The sequence below is a fragment of the Myotis daubentonii genome, chromosome 8 (genome assembly GCF_963259705.1).
Source record: "Myotis daubentonii chromosome 8, mMyoDau2.1, whole genome shotgun sequence".
Classification (NCBI taxonomy): Eukaryota; Metazoa; Chordata; class Mammalia; order Chiroptera; family Vespertilionidae; genus Myotis; species Myotis daubentonii.
In genome coordinates this window covers 83,670,721-83,695,041 of record NC_081847.1, presented here as the reverse complement: position 1 = coordinate 83,695,041, position 24,321 = coordinate 83,670,721, and the positions used below count along the sequence as shown (strand labels likewise).

General features: G+C 39.2%; 1 protein-coding gene across 7 annotated transcripts in view; it reads left to right on the top strand.

Moving 5' to 3' along the window:
- The window catches only part of PIAS2 (protein inhibitor of activated STAT 2), a 73,284-nt gene that overhangs the window by 13,640 nt on the left and 35,323 nt on the right, over positions 1-24,321 (top strand). For 6 of the 7 annotated variants that reach the window (XM_059707230.1, XM_059707232.1, XM_059707228.1 and 3 more), the window contains exons 2-5: positions 3,775-4,249; positions 15,062-15,146; positions 18,680-18,730; positions 18,861-18,951. In XM_059707230.1, coding sequence (XP_059563213.1) covers positions 3,778-4,249; positions 15,062-15,146; positions 18,680-18,730; positions 18,861-18,951 — 699 coding nt within the window. In that variant the 5' untranslated portion in view covers positions 3,775-3,777. Of the gene's footprint in view, positions 1-259; positions 349-3,774; positions 4,250-15,061; positions 15,147-18,679; positions 18,731-18,860; positions 18,952-24,321 lie in introns of all 7 variants that reach the window. The other variant, XM_059707229.1, reaches the window with a different exon arrangement.

Below are 24,321 nucleotides of genomic sequence, written 5' to 3'. Positions count from 1 at the left end.
CTATGTTTGTATCAAATCATAAATGGTACCTTTTTATAATTATATTTTCTGTCTTGTTGGTAAATAGAAGTAAAATTTAACTTTGTATAACAATCTTGCTATACTCCTAATTATGATAAATTATCTATAGAACTCTTTTGGATTTCCTGTGTAGACCAACCTATCTGTGAATAATGACCTCTTTGTTTCCTCCTTTCCAATTCTTATGCTTTTTTTTCTCTTTCTTTCTTTCTTTTTCTTGTCTAAATGTGCTGGCTAGGATCTCCAGTACAATGTTGAATAGAAGCGGTGATGGGGGCATCCTGATCTTGTTCCTGATTTTAGAGGAAATACTTTCAAAGTTTCACAGTTAAGTATGATGCTTGCTGTAGGTTTATTGTAGATAATCTTTTCAGGTTAAGGCTGTTCCTTTCTATTACTAGTTTGCTAATTTTAAAAAATGGATGTTGAATTTTATCAGAAGCCTTTTTTGCATCTTTGAAGATGATCATGTTTTTATTCTGTAATCTCTTAATGTTTTTCTTCTGTAATCTGTTAACATGGTGAACTACATTGATTGATTTTCTAATATTTAAATCAACCTTGTGTTTCAAGTATAAAATCAACCCGGATCTTTCTGTCTCTGTCTCTCTCTGTCTGTGTGTGTGTGTGTGTGTGTGTGTGTGTGTGTGTCTCAATTTGAAGACAGTTAATTCAGGATTTTTGTCTCTAATAATGTGTAATATTGACCTATAATTTTAAAAATATATACTTTTCCCCTTTCTTCTGGAAGAGTTGATGTGAGATTAGAATGATCTGTTTCTTAAATGTTTGATAGAACTCCCTTGTAAAATTGTTACTGTTTCTTTCTTTGTGGGGCACTTTCTTAACTATTCTAATTGTTTTGGTTGTAGGATTGTTCGTATTTTCAATTTAAAACCAGTCTTGGTAGGTTATACTTTCATAGAAAATTGTCCATTTCATCCATGTTCTTCAATTTATGGTATTAATTTGTTAATCTCTAATTTTGTGTTACCTGTCTTTAATGTCCCTTTTATCTTTTTTAAAAAAACTTTCTTTTCCTTGATCAGTGTTAAGAGCTAAAAGTTTGCCAATTTGTAAGATTTCAAAGAGTTGAGTTTTTGTCTTATATGCTCTTAAATGTATACTTTACCATTTCATTAATTTCTGCTCATTTCTTTCCTTATTCTTCCTTTGGGTTTGTTTCTATTCTTTTTCTGATTGCTTATTTTTTTAATTTTAACATAGGCAGTTAAGACCAGGAATTTCTATGTATTGCTTTCCTTGTTCACACAAGTTTTGATGTGGAGTGTTTTCATTTGTGAATATTTTTCTATTTTCTTCTGTGAATTCTTTAATTTATCATTTATTTAAAAGTTTTGGTTTCAAATATAGAGACATTTCATCAGCTCCAGGTCTTACTCTTCTTTCTGGCTTCATGGTGCACATGTGTATAAATAAATATGACTCACAGGTGGGTTACCTTTGAGTTCAGAATTGACTGAAAATCACCAAGTAGGTTTATTTATGAGGCAGCAAGTGGATAAAAGTATAAACTAGGGTGCGTTGAATAAATAGATGGTAAAACCTGAAGCAGGAACTGCCTGTTACCTTCATTTTACTCCCAAGAACAAGTCAATAGGGAGTGGCTTGGAGGAAATATTGTCCTTTGAGATTTTTAAAAAATTTTTTTATTGCTTTTAGAGAGAGGAAGGGAGAGGGATAGAGAGACACATCAATTGGCTGCCTCCTGCCACACCTGCTACTGGGAATCAAGCCCAAAAACAGGGCATGTGCCCTGATCAGGAATCCAACTGGTGACCTCTTGGTTCATGGGTCAATGCTCAACCACTGAACCACACAGGCTGGGCATCCTTTGAGATTTGTGATCACTCATTTCCTTGCTCTTCAAAGGTCTTTTCCTCATTGGATACTCAGCTAGCTTAGAAATTCAGTTGTTCTAGAACAGCGGTTCTCAACCTGTGGGTTGCGACCCCATTGGGGGTCGAACGACCCTTTCACAGGGGTCGCCTAAGACTATCGGAAAACAAATATATAATTACATATTGTTTTGTGATTAATCACTATGCTTTAATTATGTTTAATTTGTAACAATGAAAATACATCCTGCATATCAGATATTTACATTACGATTCATAACAGTAGCAAAATTACAGTTATGAAATAGCAACGAAAATAATTTTATGGTTGGGGGGTCACCACAACATGAGGAACTGTATTAAAGGGTCGTGGCATTAGGAAGGCTGAGAACCACTGTTCTAGAAATTTTACTGTTATATAAGACTAGGGGCCCAGTACACGAATTCGTGCACCTTAAAAAGGAACTGTGGGCCACGAGGCTGCAAGTAGGCACAGGGGCAGGTCTTGGCCCATCCTCTGTACCCCCACCCAGTCCCTCCCACCCGGCCCCGGTACCCTGTCTGCCGTCAGTCCTGCTCCCACCGCTCCCACTCCCATGCGCTGACGTCACCAGCCCCAATCGCACCCACTGAAGGCATGGAGCGATTGGGGCCAGCGCCAGCAGTGGGTTCCAGCAGCAGCTGCTTCCCTGATGGCCCCTCAGGAGCAGGGGGAGGTGGAGAAGCCCTGAGGGGTGATTGGGGCCTACAGCCGCCACTCACACCTGCTGATGGTGCTGAGTGTTCAGGACCAGCACCGGGCACGGGCAGTGGTGGCTCCAGTGCTGGCAGCAGGAGCGAGCACTAGGTGGGACTGCGGCTTGCGGGAGCAAAGAATTTTCAATAACCACCAGCGGCTCGCCCCGATGACAGCAAGCGGTGCCCCACCTTGGTCTGGCACCCCCACTCACCTGTTCCACCATCTCACCACAGCCAACATCTGCCATGTTCTGCACACACCCCCTGGTGGTCAGCGCACATCATAACAACTGGTTGTTCATTTATTTGGTGGTTCTAGTTGTTCTGCCATTCGGTCTATTTGCATATTAGCCTTTTATTATATAGGATATATGGATTTTTAGCTTTAATATTAAAAACATTATTTTCTTATATTGTCCTTTGATATTTAAGCTGGGGTAAAAAATTCATTGGCTTTTGGATTACAAATCTGTCTTGCCCCAGCTGATGTGGCTCAGTGGTTGAGCGTCTACCTATGAACCAGGAGGTCAGGGTTCGAGTCCTGGTCAGGGTACATGCCAGGGTTGCAGGCTCAAGCCCCAGTATAGAGCGTAAAGGAGGCAGCTGATCAATTATTCTCCCTCATCATTGATTTCTCTATCTCTCTCTCCCTCTCCTTTCCTCTCTGAAATCAATAAAAATACATATTTTTAAAAATCTTTTCTTGATATTGTAAATTTACTGCTTAGTATCAGAAGTTATGCATATACTGTTGTAAAATTCTAATTGGTCAATTGATGATAATGCTGTAACAAATATTATGTATTAGTAGGGCTTAGTTTTAAAAAGGAACATTTTTATTGGTTATAAATTTCATAGTCCAACAAATACAAGTTTTCACTTGAGCATAAGTGGATTATGAGGCTTAATAGAAATTAATAGACTACCAAAATTAAGAGTACAACAAAACAAAATTACCACCATAACTTGAATGTAATTTAGTGAGGGTGGGCTGGCAGTATAAACAGGAATGATTCTAACTGGTAAGTGGAAATATTGGTTGCTAGCACATGCCAATTGATAGAATGCTGGAAAGTAAGATTTTATATTATATTCTAAACAGGGTTTTTATGTTCTTGGCTATTGGCTTACTTATTTATTTTTTCTTTCCTTTTAGAATATGGTCTCTAGTTTTAGGGTTTCTGAACTACAAGTGTTACTAGGCTTTGCTGGACGGAATAAAAGTGGACGCAAGCATGACCTCCTGATGAGGGCGTTGCATTTATTGAAGAGTGGCTGCAGCCCTGCCGTTCAAATTAAAATTCGAGAATTGTATAGACGCCGATACCCACGGACTCTTGAAGGACTTTCTGATTTATCCACAATCAAATCATCAGTTTTCAGTTTGGATGGTAACTCATCACCTGTAGAACCTGACTTGGCTGTGGCTGGAATCCACACATTGCCTTCCACTTCAGTTACACCTCACTCACCATCCTCCCCTGTTGGTTCTGTGTTGCTTCAAGACACTAAACCCACGTTTGAGATGCAGCAGCCATCTCCCCCAATTCCTCCAGTCCATCCTGATGTGCAGTTAAAAAACTTGCCCTTTTATGATGTTCTTGATGTTCTCATCAAGCCCACGAGTTTAGGTAAGTGTTAGACAAATCCATTTCTTCTAGATAAAAAATAAAGCAAAGGCCTGATTTGCTGTTAAAAGATAAATTGAGGCATTAATGCTAAATGTTTAAGTGCACAGATAAAGAATATTGGCAGCCATGACTGAAATCTAACAGAAAACTGTTGATTTCAACATTCTCATTCTTTTGGCTTAGAACTCAAATCGCCTTTATATGTATATGTAGGGGAGCAGACACAAATCTTCTTGCCTGTGATATTCTGTGTTTTGATTCCTTTGATATTTTTACAAAGAGACTTAGTTTCTGTTTAACATAGCTTTTAAACTGCTTTCCTAAGAAGTAAACCTTTTATACTTAACTAGAGGTACAGTGCACAAATTTGTGCACCAGTGGGGTCCCTCGGCCTGGCCTGCAGAATCGGGCCGAACATGGCTCTCCGACATCCCCTGAGGGATCCTGGATTGTGAGAGGGTGCAGGCCAGGCTGAGGGACCCCACTGGTGCATGATCAGGGCCTGGGAGGGACGAGGGAAGTTGGCCAACCAGGGAAGGACCGCGGGAGGGCTCCAGGGCCTGTCTGCCCATCTCACCCTGTCAGCAAGCTAACCTACCAGTTGGAGCGTCTGTCCCCTGGTGGTCAGTGCACATCATAGCATCTGGTTAACTGTCTGCCCCCTGGTAGTCCGTGCATATCATAGTGAGTGGTTGAGCAGCCTTAGCATATCATTAGCATATTACTCTTTGATTGGTTGAATGGCTGACTGGTCAACTGGACACTTAGCATATTAGCCTTTTATTATATAGGATTTTTTTTGTCTAAAGTGGCAAAAAAATATTTTCTAAATTTTTTTGCTTTTTGTTTAATATTCATCAATAGCTCAGAAAATATAAATTTTATCATGCTACTTAAAGTTGATACAGGTATGTAACAAATTTTTATCTAGGTTGATGACTTCTATGTTGGAACAGCATAATTTCTTACTGCTTAATGAAATTATATGCAGAGGTATTTGGATTTATTGATGAAATAAACTGTTTGGGATAGGTATTTCATAGTTAACCTGGGAGGTTACTTTCTTTTCCATCCTGTGAAGACCCTTTTTGTTTTCAGTTATTTGAAAACTCATATATATCAGTGTGCTCTTTTCCTTTGGGTAGGATTATACTGCAGTACATCTTGGTTGTGCTGGAAGGAAATTTTGAGGGTCAGAGCTGGTTAATGGAGTCAATATGGCCTGTTTGGTTGGCAGGCCAAGGTGGCTATGCTTTTTCCAGGCCCTTTCTCTTTGCTTTGTTTTCATTTAACAATATTGAGCCAGGCAGGTAGAGTAATGCATTTTTATCCTTCCATTATATTCATTCTGCAATAAGGATTCTGTACTTGTTCGCATTTTTATTATTTGTACAGAGTCCTACGAGTAGAATTATTGCATCAAAGAGTAAGAACATTTTAGACTCTCGATAACATATTGCTAAATTAGTTTCCAGAAGAGCTATGCTAGTTTAAATTACACAAAGTGAGGAATGCCTATCATTGCACTTTACTTCCTGCCTTTATTAGTTATTAAAAACAAATCTTTGTGATTTTGGTGGATAAAAACTTGTGTCTTCTTTAGATTATTTTATTTCTAAAATTAATAATAGGAGCAAACTTTTCAAATGTTTACTACCCAGTGCCTTTTTAAAATACTTTTTCATCTTTAACTTATTTTTTTTAACAGCTTCATTTATCTAGTTAAAATGTTTCCATAATTTTATTTCTCCCATTGTCATGGTTTTTTGGTTTATGCCATGCTACCAACGCACAGTATCATGGCTCATACATATGTTTCTTTCTCAGCAATTATTGCAAGAAAGCAACTATTTCTTTATATGTATTTTGAGAAAAATTCAGACTTATGATATATGCTTACGTGACCCTACCTCATGGAACTCCTCAGGAATATGGACAACGTGAGGACTGAGAATATAAGAGAGCCTGTGGGATCATGGTTACAGTGGAAGGTGTTTCAGAGACACGGTTGAATGCCCAGAAAAAAAGACTAGAGACAGAAGATGCAGCAGCGTGTCTTCTCTGCCTATTAGTATCCTTAGTGCACCAAGGGGTGACCTCTGGAGAGGCTTCCTGCTTTGTTCAGAAATAGAAATATTCTTGCTTTTATGTGTTCTTCATAGTGTTTCTCTTTCATTAACATCAGTAAGGTTAAAGAAAAGTAGTAGGGGTTTTGTAAGTTTACTAAAATAAAACTTTTTTCATTTGGCTTAGATAAAATACTGCCAGAAGTATTTTGTGTTGAAAAGTGGCTTAGAAAAACTTGTGTTATGCTCATGGTTAGAATGTAAGAAATAAAAATCTATATATATATATTTTTTAGAATTTATAAAATAACTTCTTACCTCTGCGCTGAAACTTATCTATATAGTTTTTCAGGAGTCTTGTCTATCATTGTTTTTATAAGCATTATAAACTGATTCTTGTTTAAAACAAGGCTTAAACATTTCGTTATTCTGCCTTCTTCCCTAAAGAGAAAAAGAATTTTCTTAATGTATTTAGTCCTATTATGTCTGATTGATGAAACACTCAGTGAAATGCTTTGAAATCCTAAGAAGTGCTCTTTTTAAAAAATATGTTTAATTGATTTCAGAGAGAGGAAAGGAGAGGGAGAGAGAGATAGAAACATCAATGATGAGAGAGAATTATCAATTGGCTGCCTCTTGCACACCCTCTACTGGAGATCAAGCCCGCAACCTAGTCATGTGCCCTGACCAGAAATGCTCTACCACTGAGCCATTCCAGCTGGGCTAAGGAGTCTTTTAGACTTTGAGGTAGAAAGTTTAAAAATCAGCATAGTGCCAAATAAAAGTGGAAAAATTTAATGTTTTCCGGTAATGACCTTTAGTTGAAAATTTTTTATTTCACATGTCTAACGCAATGTAATATGGTGTTGTTTTATGATGTTGGAAATACTTTTTTTTTAATTAAATCTTTATTGTTCAGATTATTACATTTGTTCCTCTTTTTTCCCCCCATAACTCCCCTCCTCCCAGTTCCCGCCCCACCCTCCGCCCTCACTCCCCACCCACTGTCCTCATCCATAGGTGCACGATTTTTGTCCAGTCTCTTCCTGCATCTCCCACACCCCTTTCCCCCCAAGAATAGTCAGTCCATTCCCTTTCTATGTCCCTGATTCTATTATGATCACCAGATTATTTGTTCACTTGATTCTTACATTCACTTGTTGATAGATGCATGTTTGTTGTTCATAATTTGTATCTTTACCTTTTTCTTCTTCTTCCTCTTCTTAAAGGATACCTTTCAGCATTTCATATAATACTGGTTTGGTGGTGATGAACTCCTTTAGCTTTTCCTTATCTGTGAAGCTCTTTATCTGACCTTCAGTTCTGAATGATAGCTTTGCTGGATAAAGTAATCTTGGTTGTAGGTTCTTGGTATTCATCACTTTGAATATTTCTTGCCATTCCCTTCTGGCCTGCAAAGTTTCTGTTGAGAAATCAGCTGACAGTCGTATGGGTATTCCCTTGTAGGTAACTGGGTTTCTTTCTCTTGCTGCTTTTAGGATTTTCTCTTTGTCTTTTGCTCTTGGCATTTTAATTATGATGTGTCTTGGTGTGGTCCTCTTTGGATTCCTTTTGTTTGGGGTTCTCTGCACTTCCTGGACCTGTAAGTCTATTTCTTTCACCAGGTGGGGGAAGTTTTCTGTCACTATTTCTTCAAATAGGTTTTCAATATCTTGCTCTCTCTCATCTTCTGGCACCCCTATAATTCTGATGTTGGTACGCTTGAAGCTGTCCCAGAAGCTCCTTACACTATCTTCGTATTTTCGGATTCTTTTTTCATTTTGCTTTTCCAGTTGTGTGTTTTTTGCTTCTTCGCATTTCAAATCTTTGACTTGATTCTTGCGTTCCTCTGGTCTGCTGTTAGGAATCTGTATAGTATTCGTTATTTCAGTCCATGTATGCTTAATTTCTAGTTGGTTCTTTATCACAACATCGAGGGTCTCATTAGATTTCTTGTAGATTTCATTAAGTTTATCGGCAGCTTCTAGACAGTTCTTGAGAGACCTTAAAAGTGTGGTTCTGAATTCTATATATTCCATTGACAATTTTGTCCTGTTTCTTTGTCTCCGCATTTTTTTTTATGCTTTCTTGGTGCACCCCCTAGTGGTCTTTGTGCGCAGTCTTGTTGTAGTTAAGCCTTGATTATTGTAGTTAATACTGGGGGGATTTGACCTCCAGGCCAACTGGCTATGAGAGTCAGCTGTGTCTGCAGTAGGAAAACTTCTGTCCTCTGGGGAGGTGCTAATCTAGCCTTTGCCTGAGGCTATCTGGCAAATGGCTCTGTGCAGGGCTTGGGTGGGGCGGGTCAAACTGGATCAAACAGGGCGGGTGGGAGCGAGCAGTTATGGCTGCTCTCAGTTCAGTCCCTAGGGGCTCTGCCTCACAGAGTCCCAGCAACTGCTGCAAACCTCGGAGAGAAAGCTGCCTTCAAGTTCCGACTGAAGCCAGACAGTCCCGCTTCTCCCGTTTGAGTCTGGGTCCCTAGAGACTCGCCCAGATCTGGAGCTCAGAGTCTGAAACTCCCTCCTGATTGAAAACAACAACCGCGCCCTCCTCCGCCAGCCCGCTCCGCGCGCGCACTCCGCACCTGAGTATTTCACTTCAGCACTGCGCCTCCTCTGAGTCTGGGTATGATATTCTCTTTCCTCCTAGTTGTAGAATTTCCACTCAGCCAGCCTTCCTGTGGTTCTGGATAATGTTCGTTCCGTCTTTTAGGTGTACCCTTGAATTGGTTGTTCGAAGCAGCAATCTCCAGTGTTAACCTATGTCGCCATCTTGGTTTCTCTCGGAAATACTTTTAAAAATAAAAATCTCTGGGAAAATTTATTCATTTGGATACCGCTATGGAGAAACCTGTTTACATTTGGGAACTGAGAATTAAAAATCTTCAGGAGTCAAAAGGGATATCAAATCCAAATTTTAAAGCATATATTTTTGACAACTGCAAGCCAGTTTGTGTGTTTTTTATTTTATATACAATTGATTAGAAGATTTTTAAACTGTCAACATATTGTTAAGTAGGAATTGACAACATGGGAGAGACTGGAAGAGCCCTGGTAGGAAAAACAGATACAAGAGGTTAAAAATAACATTCCAGAATCTCTTGTGATATTGAATCCAAAAGAATTGCTGTTACAGCATGGCACGCAGATTGATGCTAAAAAATACCAATGACACTGAAACTGGTTTGGCTCAGTGGATAGAGCGTCGCCTGCGGACTGAAAGGTCCCAGGTTTGATTCCGGTTAAGGGCATGTACCTGGGTTGCGGGCACATCCCCAGTAGGAGATGTGCAGGAGGCAGCTGATTGATGTTTCTCTCTCACTGATGTTTCTGACTCTCTATCTCTCTCCCTTCCTCTCTGTAGAAAATCAATAAAATATATTAAAAAAAGTCAATAAAATATATTTAAAAAAAAATACCAATGATGATGAGTATATTCTATTTAAGAAGATACCTTATTATATAGTTTGCAGTTTGGAATCATTTTTATTCAAAATGATTAAAATTAAAATATTTTAGCATTTGAAATGGCAGACTGGCATCTAGAAAAGCTGAGTGGACACAACAATACTAAATCAGGTTCTCTGTATCTGTGGTTATACAGTATCAAATGGGCAATCCCCTAATCTAAAAGCAAACTAACTAAAATCTCTGTTGTCTCTTAAATAGCTATTCTGATTTGCTCTCACAGGCAGTATTTTTCTTCTCAGTTTTTTTTTCTTTAAGATAATTTCTTTTGAAGGTGAAATCCTTTGAGAATTGTGTTTCTACTTTAAAAACTTGTCTATATTCAGTCTATACAAAAGATAATATATAAAACATTAAGTTCTAAGGAATATCAATGAAATTAATACCTGTGAAACCTCTACCCACTTTTTTGTTAAATCCTCACCCGAGGATCGAAGATATGTTTATTTACTAGGTGTACCGGTTAATAATGCGGATTTTGTAATCAAAGAAAACACGATAATTTCAAGAGAAACATCAAAAGTGCTTTATGCAAAATAATGTCCACCTCTAGCTACACATTTCCCCCATCTTTCAGGTAATTTGTGGATACCGTCCCAATAGAACTTTTCTTGTTTGAGGCAAACCATTCAGAGACCCAATTTTCCACTTAATCATACGTTTTGAAGTGCTGCTCAGAAAGTGTGTGTGTGCCATCGATCGGAACAAGTGGTCATCTGGAGGAGCAAGGTCTGGTGAATAAAGCGGGTGGGTTAATACTTCCCAGACAAGATCTTTTAACGTGTCTTTAACTGGTTTTGAAGTGTGTGATGGTGCGTCATCATGAAGCAAAATTACTTTGCCATGTCTTCTGGCACATTCTCGTTGTTTTATGATCAAAGTGTGATTCAAATTGATTATTTGTTGTCGGTAGCGATCAGTATTAATGGTTTCACCTGGTTTTAGAAGCTCATAGTACACCACACCTTCCTGATCCCACCAAACACAGAGCATTGTCTTTCCGAAGCGATTTGGCCTTGCAGTCGATGTTGATAGTTGAGCTGGCTCAGCCCATGATTTTGTGCATTTGGGATCCTCAAAATAAATCCACTTTTCATCGTCAGTCACAATTCGATGCAAAAAAAAGACTTTCTTTCGTGCAGTTGAAGCAACATTTTACTGATGACTCTTCGGTTTTCCATTTGTCTTTTGTTCAGTTGATGTAGCACCCATTTTCCTTTAAAGTCTTTCCCGTTTCCTGTAAACGATCCGAAATTGTTTGCTGAGCAATGTTTAATCTTTCTGCAAGTTGTTTTTGAGTTTGACACGTATCTTCATCCAATAATGCTTGTAATTGTTGGCCTTCAAACTTTTTCGGTTGACCTGGACATTCTTTGTCTTTGACATTGAAATCATCACTTTTAAAGCGTTTTAAACCAGTGTTGATGAGTATCTTGAGATGGAGCATGTTCACCGTAAGCTTCCCGAAGTTTTCAGAAGCACTTTTCTTCAAAATAAAGTAATGAATTAAAACTTGATGCAAATGTTCTTTTTTTTTTTTGGCACAAAATTTGACATTTATAAGCGTAAAATTATCTATGTTAACACCTTCAGAAAATTTGACATAGGAAGTTTTGAAGCTTGCTGTCAATACAACAAAATAGCATACATACCAAATCTCATATATATCAAAATATATGTAATTCCATCTACTGAAAAAAAATCTGCATTATTTACCACCACACCTAGTATTTTAGACAAGATGGGAGAGAGGGAGGGATGGAGGGAAGAAGAGAGAGCAAGAGCGAGAGGGAAACACCTATGTGAGAGAAATATCAATCCTCCCAATTTACCTTAGTGAATTCACTGAAGATCTTGCACCCAGCTTTGCATTTTGGCTACATGTTAATCAGGCTTATCAGAATGAATCAAGAATTATAGATGTTGAGTAGATAATTTCATATTTCTGTCTCCTTTCTCCTGCCTTTCAGTGCTGTTACTTTTGCTTTAAAGTTATATTTATAAGGAAATCATAAAAGAAAGCATATTACTTTATCATTACCATTTATTAACTGTTTGTGGTGATTTTCATTCCCGAAAATTTAAATTTGGTATCATTTTTATCTTGATAATTTTCTTTTACATTTCTTGTAGTGTATGTCTGCTTTCAATAATTGTCTCGGCTTTTTGTTTATCTAAAAGTCATTATTTCGCGCTGTTTTCAAAGAGTATTGAATTTTCAGTTGACAATTTTTTCCTTTCACTCCTTTGAAGATGACATATGGCCTACTTTGTTTCTGAGGAGAAGTCAGCCTTTATTTATATTGTTCCCTTGTACGTATGGTTTGTGTTTTCTCTAACTGCTTTCAAGATTTTATAGTCGTCATTAGTTTTCAGTAGTTTGAATTTGATTTGACTAAGTGTGTATTGTTTTTTTTACTGTATTTATTTTGCTTGGGGTTTGATCTGTAAGGGCTTTACCCCCTTCCTTAAAATTAGGGGATATTCTTCCATTATTTCTGCAAGCTTTAAAAATTTTTACATATTTTTTATTTTATTTTTTTATGCTCTGTTTTCTCTTTTTATGGGACTCTATTTGTACCTGTGTTGGACTGTGGTTTCTGGCTGGAGAGACTAGTTGCTCATACATTAACTAAAATTGAAAATGCAGTGTGTTTATCTCTAATCTCCAAATATACCTGGTAGGTTAGTAAATTTGACAGTTAAGAGGTCATCGGTAATATTAGCCCTAGATAGAGAATGGAAAGTAAAATCTGCACGGAAGAGTTGAAGAGTGAACAGGAATTGAAGAAGTGGAGAGACTTACTAATGTAGTTCTGTGTTTGTGTTTTATGTGCCATAGTTATGTTTATGACTTATAGTTTGTCTCCTTTTTAGGCCTTCAGCATAAACATCCTCCCTCCCCTCTGTTTTTAAATGTTCTGGGAGCATAATTGCTATAATAAATTACCTATGCTTAAAGAAAATACTTTTTTTTTTACTCAAGGAGTTAATATTTTCTTGATTTGGTGTGACTGGGGATTGAAGACTTCTGATATTGGATATTCAGCTGGTATCTTGTTTATCTTCATGCATTAGGAAAACTGGCCAGTAACACACAAGGACCATTTTGCCTTATTCTGTATGTTACTGTGGTATTTGTTGGGAAGCAGAACACCTGAGATCTCTATATTAGCTTTAGTTTTGTCTTAATGAGCGCTAGAATATCATTAATACACCAGTATATATGTGTTTAAGTTCTTTGTGAAGTGAATACATTATGATTTTTAATAATATAGTTAAGGATGATTTTATTATGTATCCTTTTAAACTAGATAATCTTTTATATCAGTGATGGCGAACCTATGACACGCATGTCAGGTGACACGCAAACTCATTTTTTTGGTTGATTTTTCTTTGTTAAATGGCATTGAAATATATAAAATAAATGTCAAAAATATAAATCTTTGTTTTACTATGGTTGCAAATATCAAAAAATTTCTAGATGTGACACAGTACCAGAGTTAAGTTAGGGTTTTTCAAAATGCTGACATGCCGAGCTCAAAAGGTTTGCCATCACTGTTTTATATGCAAATCACCATTATGTATTTTAATAACTATCAACTTAGACATTTTAAAGTTTTAAATTTTCTCTTCTGTGAGTAATCTGTAATCTATACTAATAAAAGGGTAATATGCTAATTAGACTGGATAGACCTGACGTCCTTCCTGACAAAGCCGAGGCCTGGAGGAGCCTGGGCAAAGCCGCCCGGGGTCTTCGGTGCCTGCCCGGGTGAAGCTGGCCCGGGCCCTAGTCCCGGGTGCCTGCAACCAGCCAGAGGGAGGGAAGCCCGAGTCCTGGTTGCTTGCAGTCGGCTGGAGGAGGGAAGCCTGGGTCCCGGGTGCGGGGGCTGAGGCAGAGGCAGTTAGGACCAATCAGGCAGGCGAGCGGTTAGAGGTGATCAGGCAGGCAGGTGAGTGGTTAGGTGCAATCAGGCAGGCAGGCGAGTGATTAGAGGTGGTCAGACAGGCAGGCAGAGGCGGTTAGGGATGATCAGGCAGGCAGGTGAGTGGTTAAGGGCAATCAGTCAGGCAGTCAGGCGAGTGGTTAGGAGACAGCGGTCCTGGATTGCAAGAGGGTGCAGGCTGGGTTAAGGGGAATCCCTGCACGAATTTTGTGCACCTGGTCTCTAGTCCTATATAATAAAAGCCTAATATGCAAATCAACCCAACGGTGGAATGACCGGCAGAACAACCAGTCACTATGATGTGCACTGACCACCAAGGGGCAGTCGCTCAACGCAGGAGCTGCTCCCAGCCCGCAGGCCCCAGGCCAGCCAAGGTGGGTGCCAGCAGGGGTCCCCCCATTCTCCCTGCTGGTCTCCCCATGGATTGGTCCTGATCACTGGCCAGGCCTAGGGACCCTACCCGTGCATGAATTTCATACACCAGACCTCTAGTCCTATATAATAAAAGGCTAATATGCAAATCGACCGAATGGCAGAATGACTGGACGTACACTGACCCCCAGAGGGCAGACGCTCAACACAGTTGTTGCCCCCCAGTGGTCAGTGCGCTCCCACAGGCGTAGCGCTGCTAATCCAGAAGCCGGGCTCAGCCAGAAGCTGGGCTCATGGCTGGAGAGTGCAGAGGTGGTGGTGGGAGCCACTCTTGCTTCCATGACAGTGCTAAGGACCCCTCTGCGGACATCCCCCAAGGGGTCCCAGACTGTAAGAGGGCTCAGGCTGGGCTGAGAGACCACCTCCCCCCCCACACCACCCCCAGTGAACAAATGTTGTGCACTGGGCCTCTAGTTGAATATAATGTATCAAAAACAAACACAACAAAGAAAGAAACAAAACAAAACAGAAAAAAATCCAAAACACGCCTGAATCTGGGTTAGAGTTCAACTGGGGGGAGTTTTTTAAATTTCAATTTTATTTATTTTATTTTATATACATACAGATTTCTTAATTGTTAATATTTAGGAGTTTTTCACTTGATCAGATTTTCATTAGATGGTATAATATAGTCAAGAATGCAATGTAATATTGAAGGGTTGTGTTATATTTTGACTATTATAATTAGTGTGCTAGAATTAAAAATGCTTAAGATGGGACCGGCTTTACTTTCATGATTTCAAGATGATTGCAATTTAGTACTTATCTATTTTGAAGTATTTTAGTTATAAAAAATTCAGAATTTGGCAGACTCTTTATCAGAATTACCTAGTTGCTGTAGGTTACAATATCCTTGGATTTGTTATTTTAATATCAAGTTTTTTCTTCCCTCCCCAGTTCAAAGCAGTATTCAGCGATTTCAAGAGAAGTTTTTTATTTTTGCTCTGACTCCTCAACAAGTTAGAGAGATATGCATATCCAGGTAAGAGGACTGTTTGGAATATATTTCTCCGTGAACATTGGTGTATTAGTCTGCTAAGGCTGCTGTAACAAAGTACCACATACTGGGTGGCTTAAACAGCAGAAATTTATTTTCTAACATTTTAAGAGGCTTGAAGCCTAAGATTCAGTGTTTACAGGTTTGCTTTCTCCAGAGTCCTTTGGCTTTTGGATGGCTGCCTTCTTGCTGTGTATACTCACATGGCCTTTCCTCCGATGTACCTGTGCATCTCTGGTGTCTCTCTTTTTATGTGGACACCAGTCATATTGGATTAAAATCCCAATCTTCTGACTTCATTTAACCTTAATTACCTTTTTAAAGTTCTCATCTCCACATATTAAGGGTTAGGCCAGGGCTTCAATATTCATTTTGGGATAATACAATTCATTTCATACGAGTTGAACTATTTCTTTTTAAGTAAGTGTGGTGTGTACTTTAACTAAGGTTACCAAAATATTTAATAAATACTCTGTATTAGAATAATATTTAAACTTTGAGTAAAACACCAGAGTATCTTCTGAATTACTTTTTGTCACATTTGGCAATAATGTTTTTAATGAAAAATTTATTTCAAATATAGCAACATAAAAAAGAATTTGTGATAGTCCAAAGACAGTATGATCATATACTGTATCATCCAAACTGAGGCATTTTTAGAGCAAAAGGAGACATTATTTGTAATTTTTCTGGGATAAGAACATCAACTGGTACTGTTCTGAGCATAGTAGAAAGATTAGTCCAAAAACCCCAAAATCCAAATAATTAGGGGATTCAGAAAAAATAGAGACAATTTAGAGGAGGAAATTGCCAAAGAAATAAAATGACTGTAGCTTGATGTAATCCATGTTCATCAGTGGTAAGGGGTTGAGTTAGTGTAAATTGGAAGTACTTTCAATCTTGGGGATAGTAATAAATCAGCTAACAAACAAATAGAACAAGTAAAATATTATAATTTATATCCAAAACCATGTCATTAACCTTAAGTTTTGTTTGTTATTTAGGGATAATCCCTTGCTTGAGATTAGCATTTACTAAGTGTTTTATAAGGTGCAAAGCACTGTATTATATGATATAACTCCTTTCTACAAGTTGTTTTCCACAAGTCTTGTTAGTGAACCAGTTTATATTCATAAAATGATCATTGGCATTGTGAGGTGTCATGTGAAAAGAGCCAATTCAGTAAGGACAAGTGAGAGCTGATTTATAGGAGGAGGAGATTACTTTTAACCTTGACGGTCTGGGGAAAGCTTCACTAGAGTGTTGAGTGGGCCTTTGACAGAAGATTATTTAGAGTAAGTAGATTTCAAGATACATTTTCAAATAAATTTTTAAAGTTTGAACTATGTGAATATATTCACTAAGAAATGAATGATTAAAATTTAAGTAATTTTAATTTACAAATTTAATCATGTTCTAGAGATGGGTGATGGTGATGGTTGATACTCAACCACTGAGCCATGCTGGCTGGGCACCACCAAAAACATTTTTAAAATTAATGATAAAAGTAAGGCTATTTACAGTTCTTCTTCCAAATTAAAAATAAAGCTCACATACACATGTACATAAAACCCCCAACCTTTTCAGTGTCGTCTAATCAAAAATTTCCTTCCGAAGTGGAAGTAAAAGCTTGGTACCCATTACTGTGCTTTAGTAATTATCAAAATTTTGGAAGTCTGTACCATATATGACCTCCCCTCCACATTTTTCCTGAAATATTTTAAAGCAAATAACAGGCATCATATAATTTCACCCAGAAATACTTCAAAATGCATCTTTGATTAATTTTTAACACAATCATAATTGAATCATAATTTATAAGTCCTTAATATAAAACAGTGTCTAGCCCAGCCGTGGGCAAACTACGGCCCGCGGGCCGGATCCGGCCCGTTTGAAATGAATAAAACTAAAAAAAAAAAGACCGTACCCTTTTATGTAATGATGTTTACTTTGAATTTATATTAGTTCACACAAACACTCCATCCATGCTTTTGTTCTGGCCCTCCGGTCCAGTTTAAGAACCCATTGTGGCCCTCGAGTCAAAGAGTTTGCCCACCCCTGGTCTAGCCTATGTATTACTTCGTACTCCTAAATTATTTTTACTTTGAAGTAATGATAGATTTACCGAAAAGTTGTAAAAAGTGTAGATATACTTTTCACCTAGCTTCGCTTAACATTAACATCTTGCATAACCATACTTTAATTATCAAAACCAAGAAATTAATACAATACTGTTAACTAAATTACAGACTTTATTCAGATTTTACCAGTTTTTCTACTATTGAATTTTTGTTCCTGGATTCAATCCAAGATCCCAAATTATATTTAATTGTGTCATTTTAGTCTCTTTCAGCTTCACAGTTTAATTTTGCCTTGTTTTTTTTATAATTGTTGATACTTTTGAAGAGTACTAGTCAGGTATCTGTACAATGTCCCTCAATTTGGGTTTGTCTGATGTTTTGTCATGACTAGATTGAGATCAGGCAATTTTGGCAAGAATGCCCAAGTTATATTTCTTTCTCAGTGTATCATATCAGGGGCTACAGAATATTGATACATCTTATTTTTGGTAATGTTAATCTTGGTCACTTGGATAAAGTGTTGCCTACCAGATTTTTGCACTGTAAAGTTGCTGTTTTCCCTTTGTTATTAAAAAATTTCTTGGGCCGAAACCGGTTTGGCTCAGTGGATAGAGCGTCAGCCTGCGGACTGAAGGGTCCCAGGTTCGATTCCGGTCAAGGGCATGTACCTGGGTTGCGGGCACATCCCCAGTAGGAGATGTGCAGGAGGCAGCTGATGGATGTTTCTCTCTCGTCGATATTTCTGACTCTTTATCTCTCTCCCTTCCTCTCTGTAAAAAATCAATAAAATATATTTAAAAAAAAATTTCTTGTGAGCCCTAGCCGATTTGGCTTAGTGGATAAAGCATTGGCCTGTGGACTGAAAGGTCCCAGGTTCGATTCCATTCAAGGGCACATGCCCGGGTTGCGGGCTCTATCCCCAGTAAGGGGTATGCAGAAGACAGCCAGTCAGTGATTCTCTCTCATCATTGGTGTTTCTATCTCTCTCTCTCTCCCCTTTCCTCTCTGAAATCAATAAAAAAAAAAAAAAAGATTAAAAAAATATCTAGGAAGGAGGAGGTACTTTGAGATTAGGCACATATTGTTTCTCCAGATTTTTGCTCACCAATTTAAGCATTCACTTGTGGTTATTGCCTTTAGCAGTTACTTCACCATAAACACTCTTTGTGTTTCAGTGGTATGATTTTCTTTTGTCCTTATTCTCTTCCACATTGGAGTTATTTTTTTTTTTTTTTTTTTATGGAAGAGCAGGCCCTTTCCCCCTATTTATTTAATTACTTACTTGTATCTATGTGTCCATATGGGCTCTTTCTTGGTTACTTTGAGGGTTGTATTTCAATGCTATAAGTAATTTATGTTGTTGCTCAAACTCTTCTATCTTTGGCCATTAGACATTCTTTCAGGTTGGTTAACCCAATTTCTTTCTGTTTTCCAAAGGGATTTTTTGCCAGGTGGTCGAAGAGATTATACAGTCCAAGTTCAGCTGAGGCAAGTTTGAAATTTTCTTTTACTTTAATAATATTTGCTAACTATGTGCATATAGTCATGAATTTGAAAATACATAAGCATGTTTGAGTATACTATTTAAGAATAATTTCTTTTTTCTTCTTTAATGCAGACTTTGCTTGGCAGAGACAAGCTGCCCTCAAGAAGATAACTATCCCAATAGTCTATGTATAAAAGTAAATGGGAAACTTTTTCCTTTGCCTGTAAGTTGCTTTTAATTCACCAGGAGGTCTGGTAGAATAGATAAAGACTAAAACTATGAGTAAATAAATTATTGATTGGATAATGGGTTTATGGGAGTGCATTATACTTTTTTCTTTCTTTTTGTATATGCTTTGAAATTTTCAGTAAATCTATAAAATAAAGAGGGAATATGCAAATTGACTGTCACTCTACCACAAAGATGGCGGTGCCCACAGCAGTGGTGGGGGTTTCTGTAACACAAGATGGCTGCACCCACAGTGGAGGCCGAGTTTCCGTAACGAGTCTTAACGAGCAATCAGCAGGACCTGAGGCTGCGCCCCACCTAATTCCCCCTCCCCGTGGGGCTAGACAGGGGACCTCAGGCCACTCCCCCCCCCCCCATGCCAGGCCTGGGACCTTAGGCCATGCCCCTGCCTGGCGGTGCTTGATGGGGGACCTCAGGGTGCGCCCCCCCCCAGCCCTGACACCAGGCCAGGGGACCTGAGGCCGCAACCCCCACCCAGCAGGGCTTGACAGGGGACCTCAAGGTGTGACCCCCGCCCAGTAGAGCTTGACAGGGGACCTCAGGCCATGCCCCCCCATCTGGTGGAGCTTGACAGAGGACCTCAGACTGTGCCTCCGGCCTGGCGGGGCTTGACGAGGGACCTCAAGGTGCGCCCCCTGGCCCGGGGTGGAGGACCTCGGGCCGTGCCCTCCACCCTGGTGCCGGGCCAGGGGACCTCAGGCCACGGCCCCTGCCTGGTGAGGCTTGATTGGGGAATCTCAGGCCACATCCCCCACATGGCGGGGCTTGATGGGGGACCTCAAGGCTTGCCCCCTGCCCCGGCCTGGGCTGGGGGACCTCAGGCTGCGCCCCCCACCTGGCGCCGGGCCAGGGGACCTGAGGCTGCGACTCTGCCTGGAGGGGCTTGACAAAAGTGGAACTGGCCAGGTCTGGATCTAGCCCAATGGGGGTGGGGCCAGCTGGGTCTTTTCGAGGCACACGTGGGTGGGCGGGGACTTGACTCTGGGTCCCATGGTGCACCCCAGACTCTGACAGGAGGAAGATTGTCATATACATTTTATTAATTTTCTTTCATCTCTGACACTTCTAGTATAGAGAAAGGGCAAATAGCAATATTAAAATATTTCCTCTAATTAATCCCCCTTTAATGTGCACGAACTTCGTGCACCATGCCACTAGTCTGTAATAATAAAAGGGTAACATTCAAATTGACCAGATGGCCAAATAGCAGAATGACCGTCAGGACCACCATGGTATGACATGCACTAGCGCCACGCCTGCCAAGGCAGGTGCAATGCTATTGGTTGGGGGGCTCCATGATTGGCACAAAGAGGGAGGCTCAGGCCACCTTCTGTGGGGCAGTAGATCGGGGGGCTCTGTGGAACTGGGGAACCAGGGGTGTGTGGCGGTGGACACGGTTCTGCACCAGGCCAAGGCAGGTGCAGGCTGGGGGCGGCTGCTGGCAGCCCGGGCTGCGAAGCAGGCAGCTGGTAAAAGGAAGGCCTACCCTTGCATGAATTTTGTGCATTGGGCCTCTAATAAAAAGATAAAAGACATCTTTGAGGCAATTGGGAAATTTGAATATAAACCTTACATTAGATAATTTTTAAAAATTATGGTTAATTTTGTGAGGTTGCGATACATTTTTTTAAGGTCTTAATAAAGATGCATATAAGAGTATCTATGGATTAAATAGCATGTCTAGAATTTGCATTTAAATACTAAGGGGCAAAATCAAATGTGTGTTTGTGTGAGGTGTGAATTTTGGTGTGGGCTGATTAGGCCAGAAGCAAACAAAGCACAATTAGCAACATGTTGATAATTATTGAAGCAAATTTGTGGGTACTTATTGTTCTCTTTACTTTTGTATATGAAAAGTTTTATAATATAAAGTAAAAAAGTAAATCTGTATTGTTAGTATTGAAGTAGTAGTAATTAGAAAATGCTAAAGGAACAGCATTCTTAACTTGTCAGAATTACAAATAAGGTAGGATGTCCAGATAGCATGTAACAGAAAAGGTTCTTTGAGTATATCTTTTATTGAAATGTTAGATTGAGACAAATAAAATCTTTCACTGGCTCTTCAACAGCCTTTATTAAAAAGCTTTTAGATTTTCGTCAGAGGTCCTCTGTTAAATGATCTTCATTTTATTTATGCGTAAGGTATGGAAAATTGTTAGAAATATGTGAAGGTTAACTATATTTTACAAATTTCCAACTACCAGGTCTACCGGTTAATAATGCGGATTTTGTAATCAAAGAAAACACGATAATTTCAAGAGAAACATCAAAAGTGCTTTATACAAAATAATGTCCACCGCTAGCTACACATTTCCCCCATCTTTCAGGTAATTTGTGGATACCGTCCCAATAGAACTTTTCTTGTTTGAGGCAAACCATTCAGAGACCCAATTTTCCACTTAATCATACGTTTTGAAGTGCTGCTCAGAAAGTGCGTGTGCCATCGATCGGAACAAGTGGTCATCTGAAGGAGCAAGGTCTGGTGAATAAAGCGGGTGGGTTAATACTTCCCAGACAAGATCTTTTGACGTGTCTTTAACTGGTTTTAAAGTGTGTGATGGTGCGTCATCATGAAGCAAAATTACTTTGCCATGTCTTCTGGCACATTCTCGTTGTTTTATGATCAAAGTGTGATTCAAATTGATTATTTGTTGTCAGTAGTGATCAGTATTAATGGTTTCACCTGGTTCTAGAAGCTCATAGTACACCAAACACAGAGCATTGTCTTTCCGAAGCGATTTGGCCTTGCAGTCGATGTTGATGGTTGACCTGGATCAACCCATGATTTTGTGCATTTGGGATCCTCAAAATAAATCCACTTTTCATCGTCAGTCACAATTCAATGCAAAAAAGACTTACTTTCGTGTCATTGAAGCAACATTTTACTGATGACTTTTCGGTTTTCCATTTGTCTTTTGTTCAGTTGATGTAGCATCCATTTTCCTTCCTTTAAAGTCTTTCCCATTTCCTGTAAATGATCGGAAATTGTTTGCTGAGCAATGTTTAATCTTTCTGCAAGTTGTTTTTGAGTTTGACACGCATCTTCATCCAATAATGCTTGTAATTGTTGGCCTTCAAACTTTTTCGGTTGACCAGGACGTTCTTTGTCTTTCACATCAGTATTAATCACTTTTAAAGTTTTTAAACCAGCGTTGATGAGTATCTTGAGATGGAGTGCTGGGGTCCAACCCCAGCAGGTCCAGGGGTCCCCATAGGTGTGGACGGAGTCAGCGAAGAAGGAATGACACGGAGACAGCGTTCAGTTGATCAGCAGCCTAGCCAGTATCTCTAGCCAAGTTCTGGTCAGGATCTCCAGCAAAGTTCTGGTTAGGATCTCCAGCCAGGTTCTGTGTCCATGTTCTCTTGCTAGGTTCTCCAGGTTCTAGTCAGGTTCTCTTGCCATGGTCTATCCAGGTTCTGTAGCCAGGTTCTGTCTCTAGGTTCTGTGTCTAGGTTCTGTGATCTGTCTTGTTACATCTGTATTTATACCAGTTGATTCCAATCCTATCAATCTCTATTCCAAAGGTTAGGGCGTTTCTTATCTCCATTCCAGGGAGTAAAGATTATGTAGCTTAAGCATGATTGTTCGTAGTTAAAGTGATTAATTTACCTGCCTGGCACTCAGTTAAGGGGTTTTATTCCCTCCCTAACTTCAGGGGAAAATCCCTACCTGGGGAAACAACCTTTCTCGGAGAGGTGACCTTGGTTAAAACACATAGCGCCAAGAAGGTGAGTAAACATATTAAGAACAGTATGCCATATACGCCAGGTAACTTGAAACATATGCTGTGCAGATGTTTCTTCCCTGCAGCAACTGTGTCAAGCAGCAAGGATGGACTGGCTCCCAGCAATGGAGCACGTTCACCATAAGCTTCCCGAAGCTTTCAGCAGCACTTTTCTTCAAAATAAAGTAATGAATTAAAACTTGCTGCAAATGTTCCTTTTTTTGGCACAAAATTTGACGTTTATAAGCGTAAAAATATCTATGTTAACACCTTCAGAAAATTTGACATAGGAAGTTTTGAAGCTTGCTGTCAGTACAACAAAATAGCATACATACCAAATCGCATATATATCAACATATGTGTAACTCCATCTATTGAAAAAAATCCGCATTATTAACCAGTATCCCTGGTATATTCTATTCTTAATAACGGTAATAGATGTTGAATGGAGGCGATGCTGATAATCAGAGGGAGACTACATGTTAACAGATAACTCAGAATTACCAGTGAAATCAAACTAGTCAAGTTAAAAATACTTGAGGTGATTAAGAGTAGTATCATATTTGATTTTGAATATGCTAACACCTCATTCTTACAGTCATTGTTATTATTTTCTTACCCCCTATTATTGCTCTCTTTCACAGACTAACTTAAAACATTGTGGCTTCGTGTCTAAAATTCCATTTTACAGAGTTCACTGTTTAGCTGGTTCATGAATTTTTATCATCTTGTTTTTATTTGGTTAACCTAGCAGTGGACGTACCAGAAGACAGAATTACCTTCCAGGCCAAATATAGGCAAAACAAAGGTTCCATTCAAATTTACCCAGACATTTGTGTTGATATTCCATGTGCTTGCTGCTCATTGAACCATTTCCTAGAGTTTTTAAATGAATGTTTTGTTGATTTATTTTACTTGAGCAACCTTAGATGAGCATCACCCTCTTCCACATACTACTACATACACATACATTTCCCTTTTTCAAAGTATAATGGAAGTTATTTTCTTTGCCTAGTACTTCCCTGTACACTGTTTTTAATGATTTTCAGTCTTATCACAAGTTGTAGATTACAAGTAACCATGTGATTCCTACTTACTAATTACTATCCTACCTCCTATGAAGCAGTGAAGGATGTTCCCTACTTGTGATAGACGGAATCTATTCCTTAGCTCTGCCGTGTAATACCATCAATAGGGTATTTCATTTTTTTCTAAGATGGATATTTTTAACATTCCTAAAATCTAGAGTTGTTTTACAGTTGCTAATGACCAGGTGGCAGCTGTAATATATTCTCATTTGCCTGTATTTGTACAACCTTGATGTTATTTCCATGGTATGACTCGTCAGCTGCACTCCCTGGGTTTTTCAGTCAGCAAGTGATTTAAGTACATTTTGAGCTAGGTTCATAAATCCAGGGTATTGTGTGGATACCACTGATTGATATCCTATACAATAAAAGGCTAATATACAAATAGGCCGAGTGGTGGAATGACTGGTTGCTATGACGCGCACTGACTGATGGGGCAGACACTCGACACAGGAGCTGCCCCTTGGTGGTCAGTGCGCTCCCATGGGGAGCAACACTCAGCCAGAAGCTGGACTCACAGCTGGTGAGCAC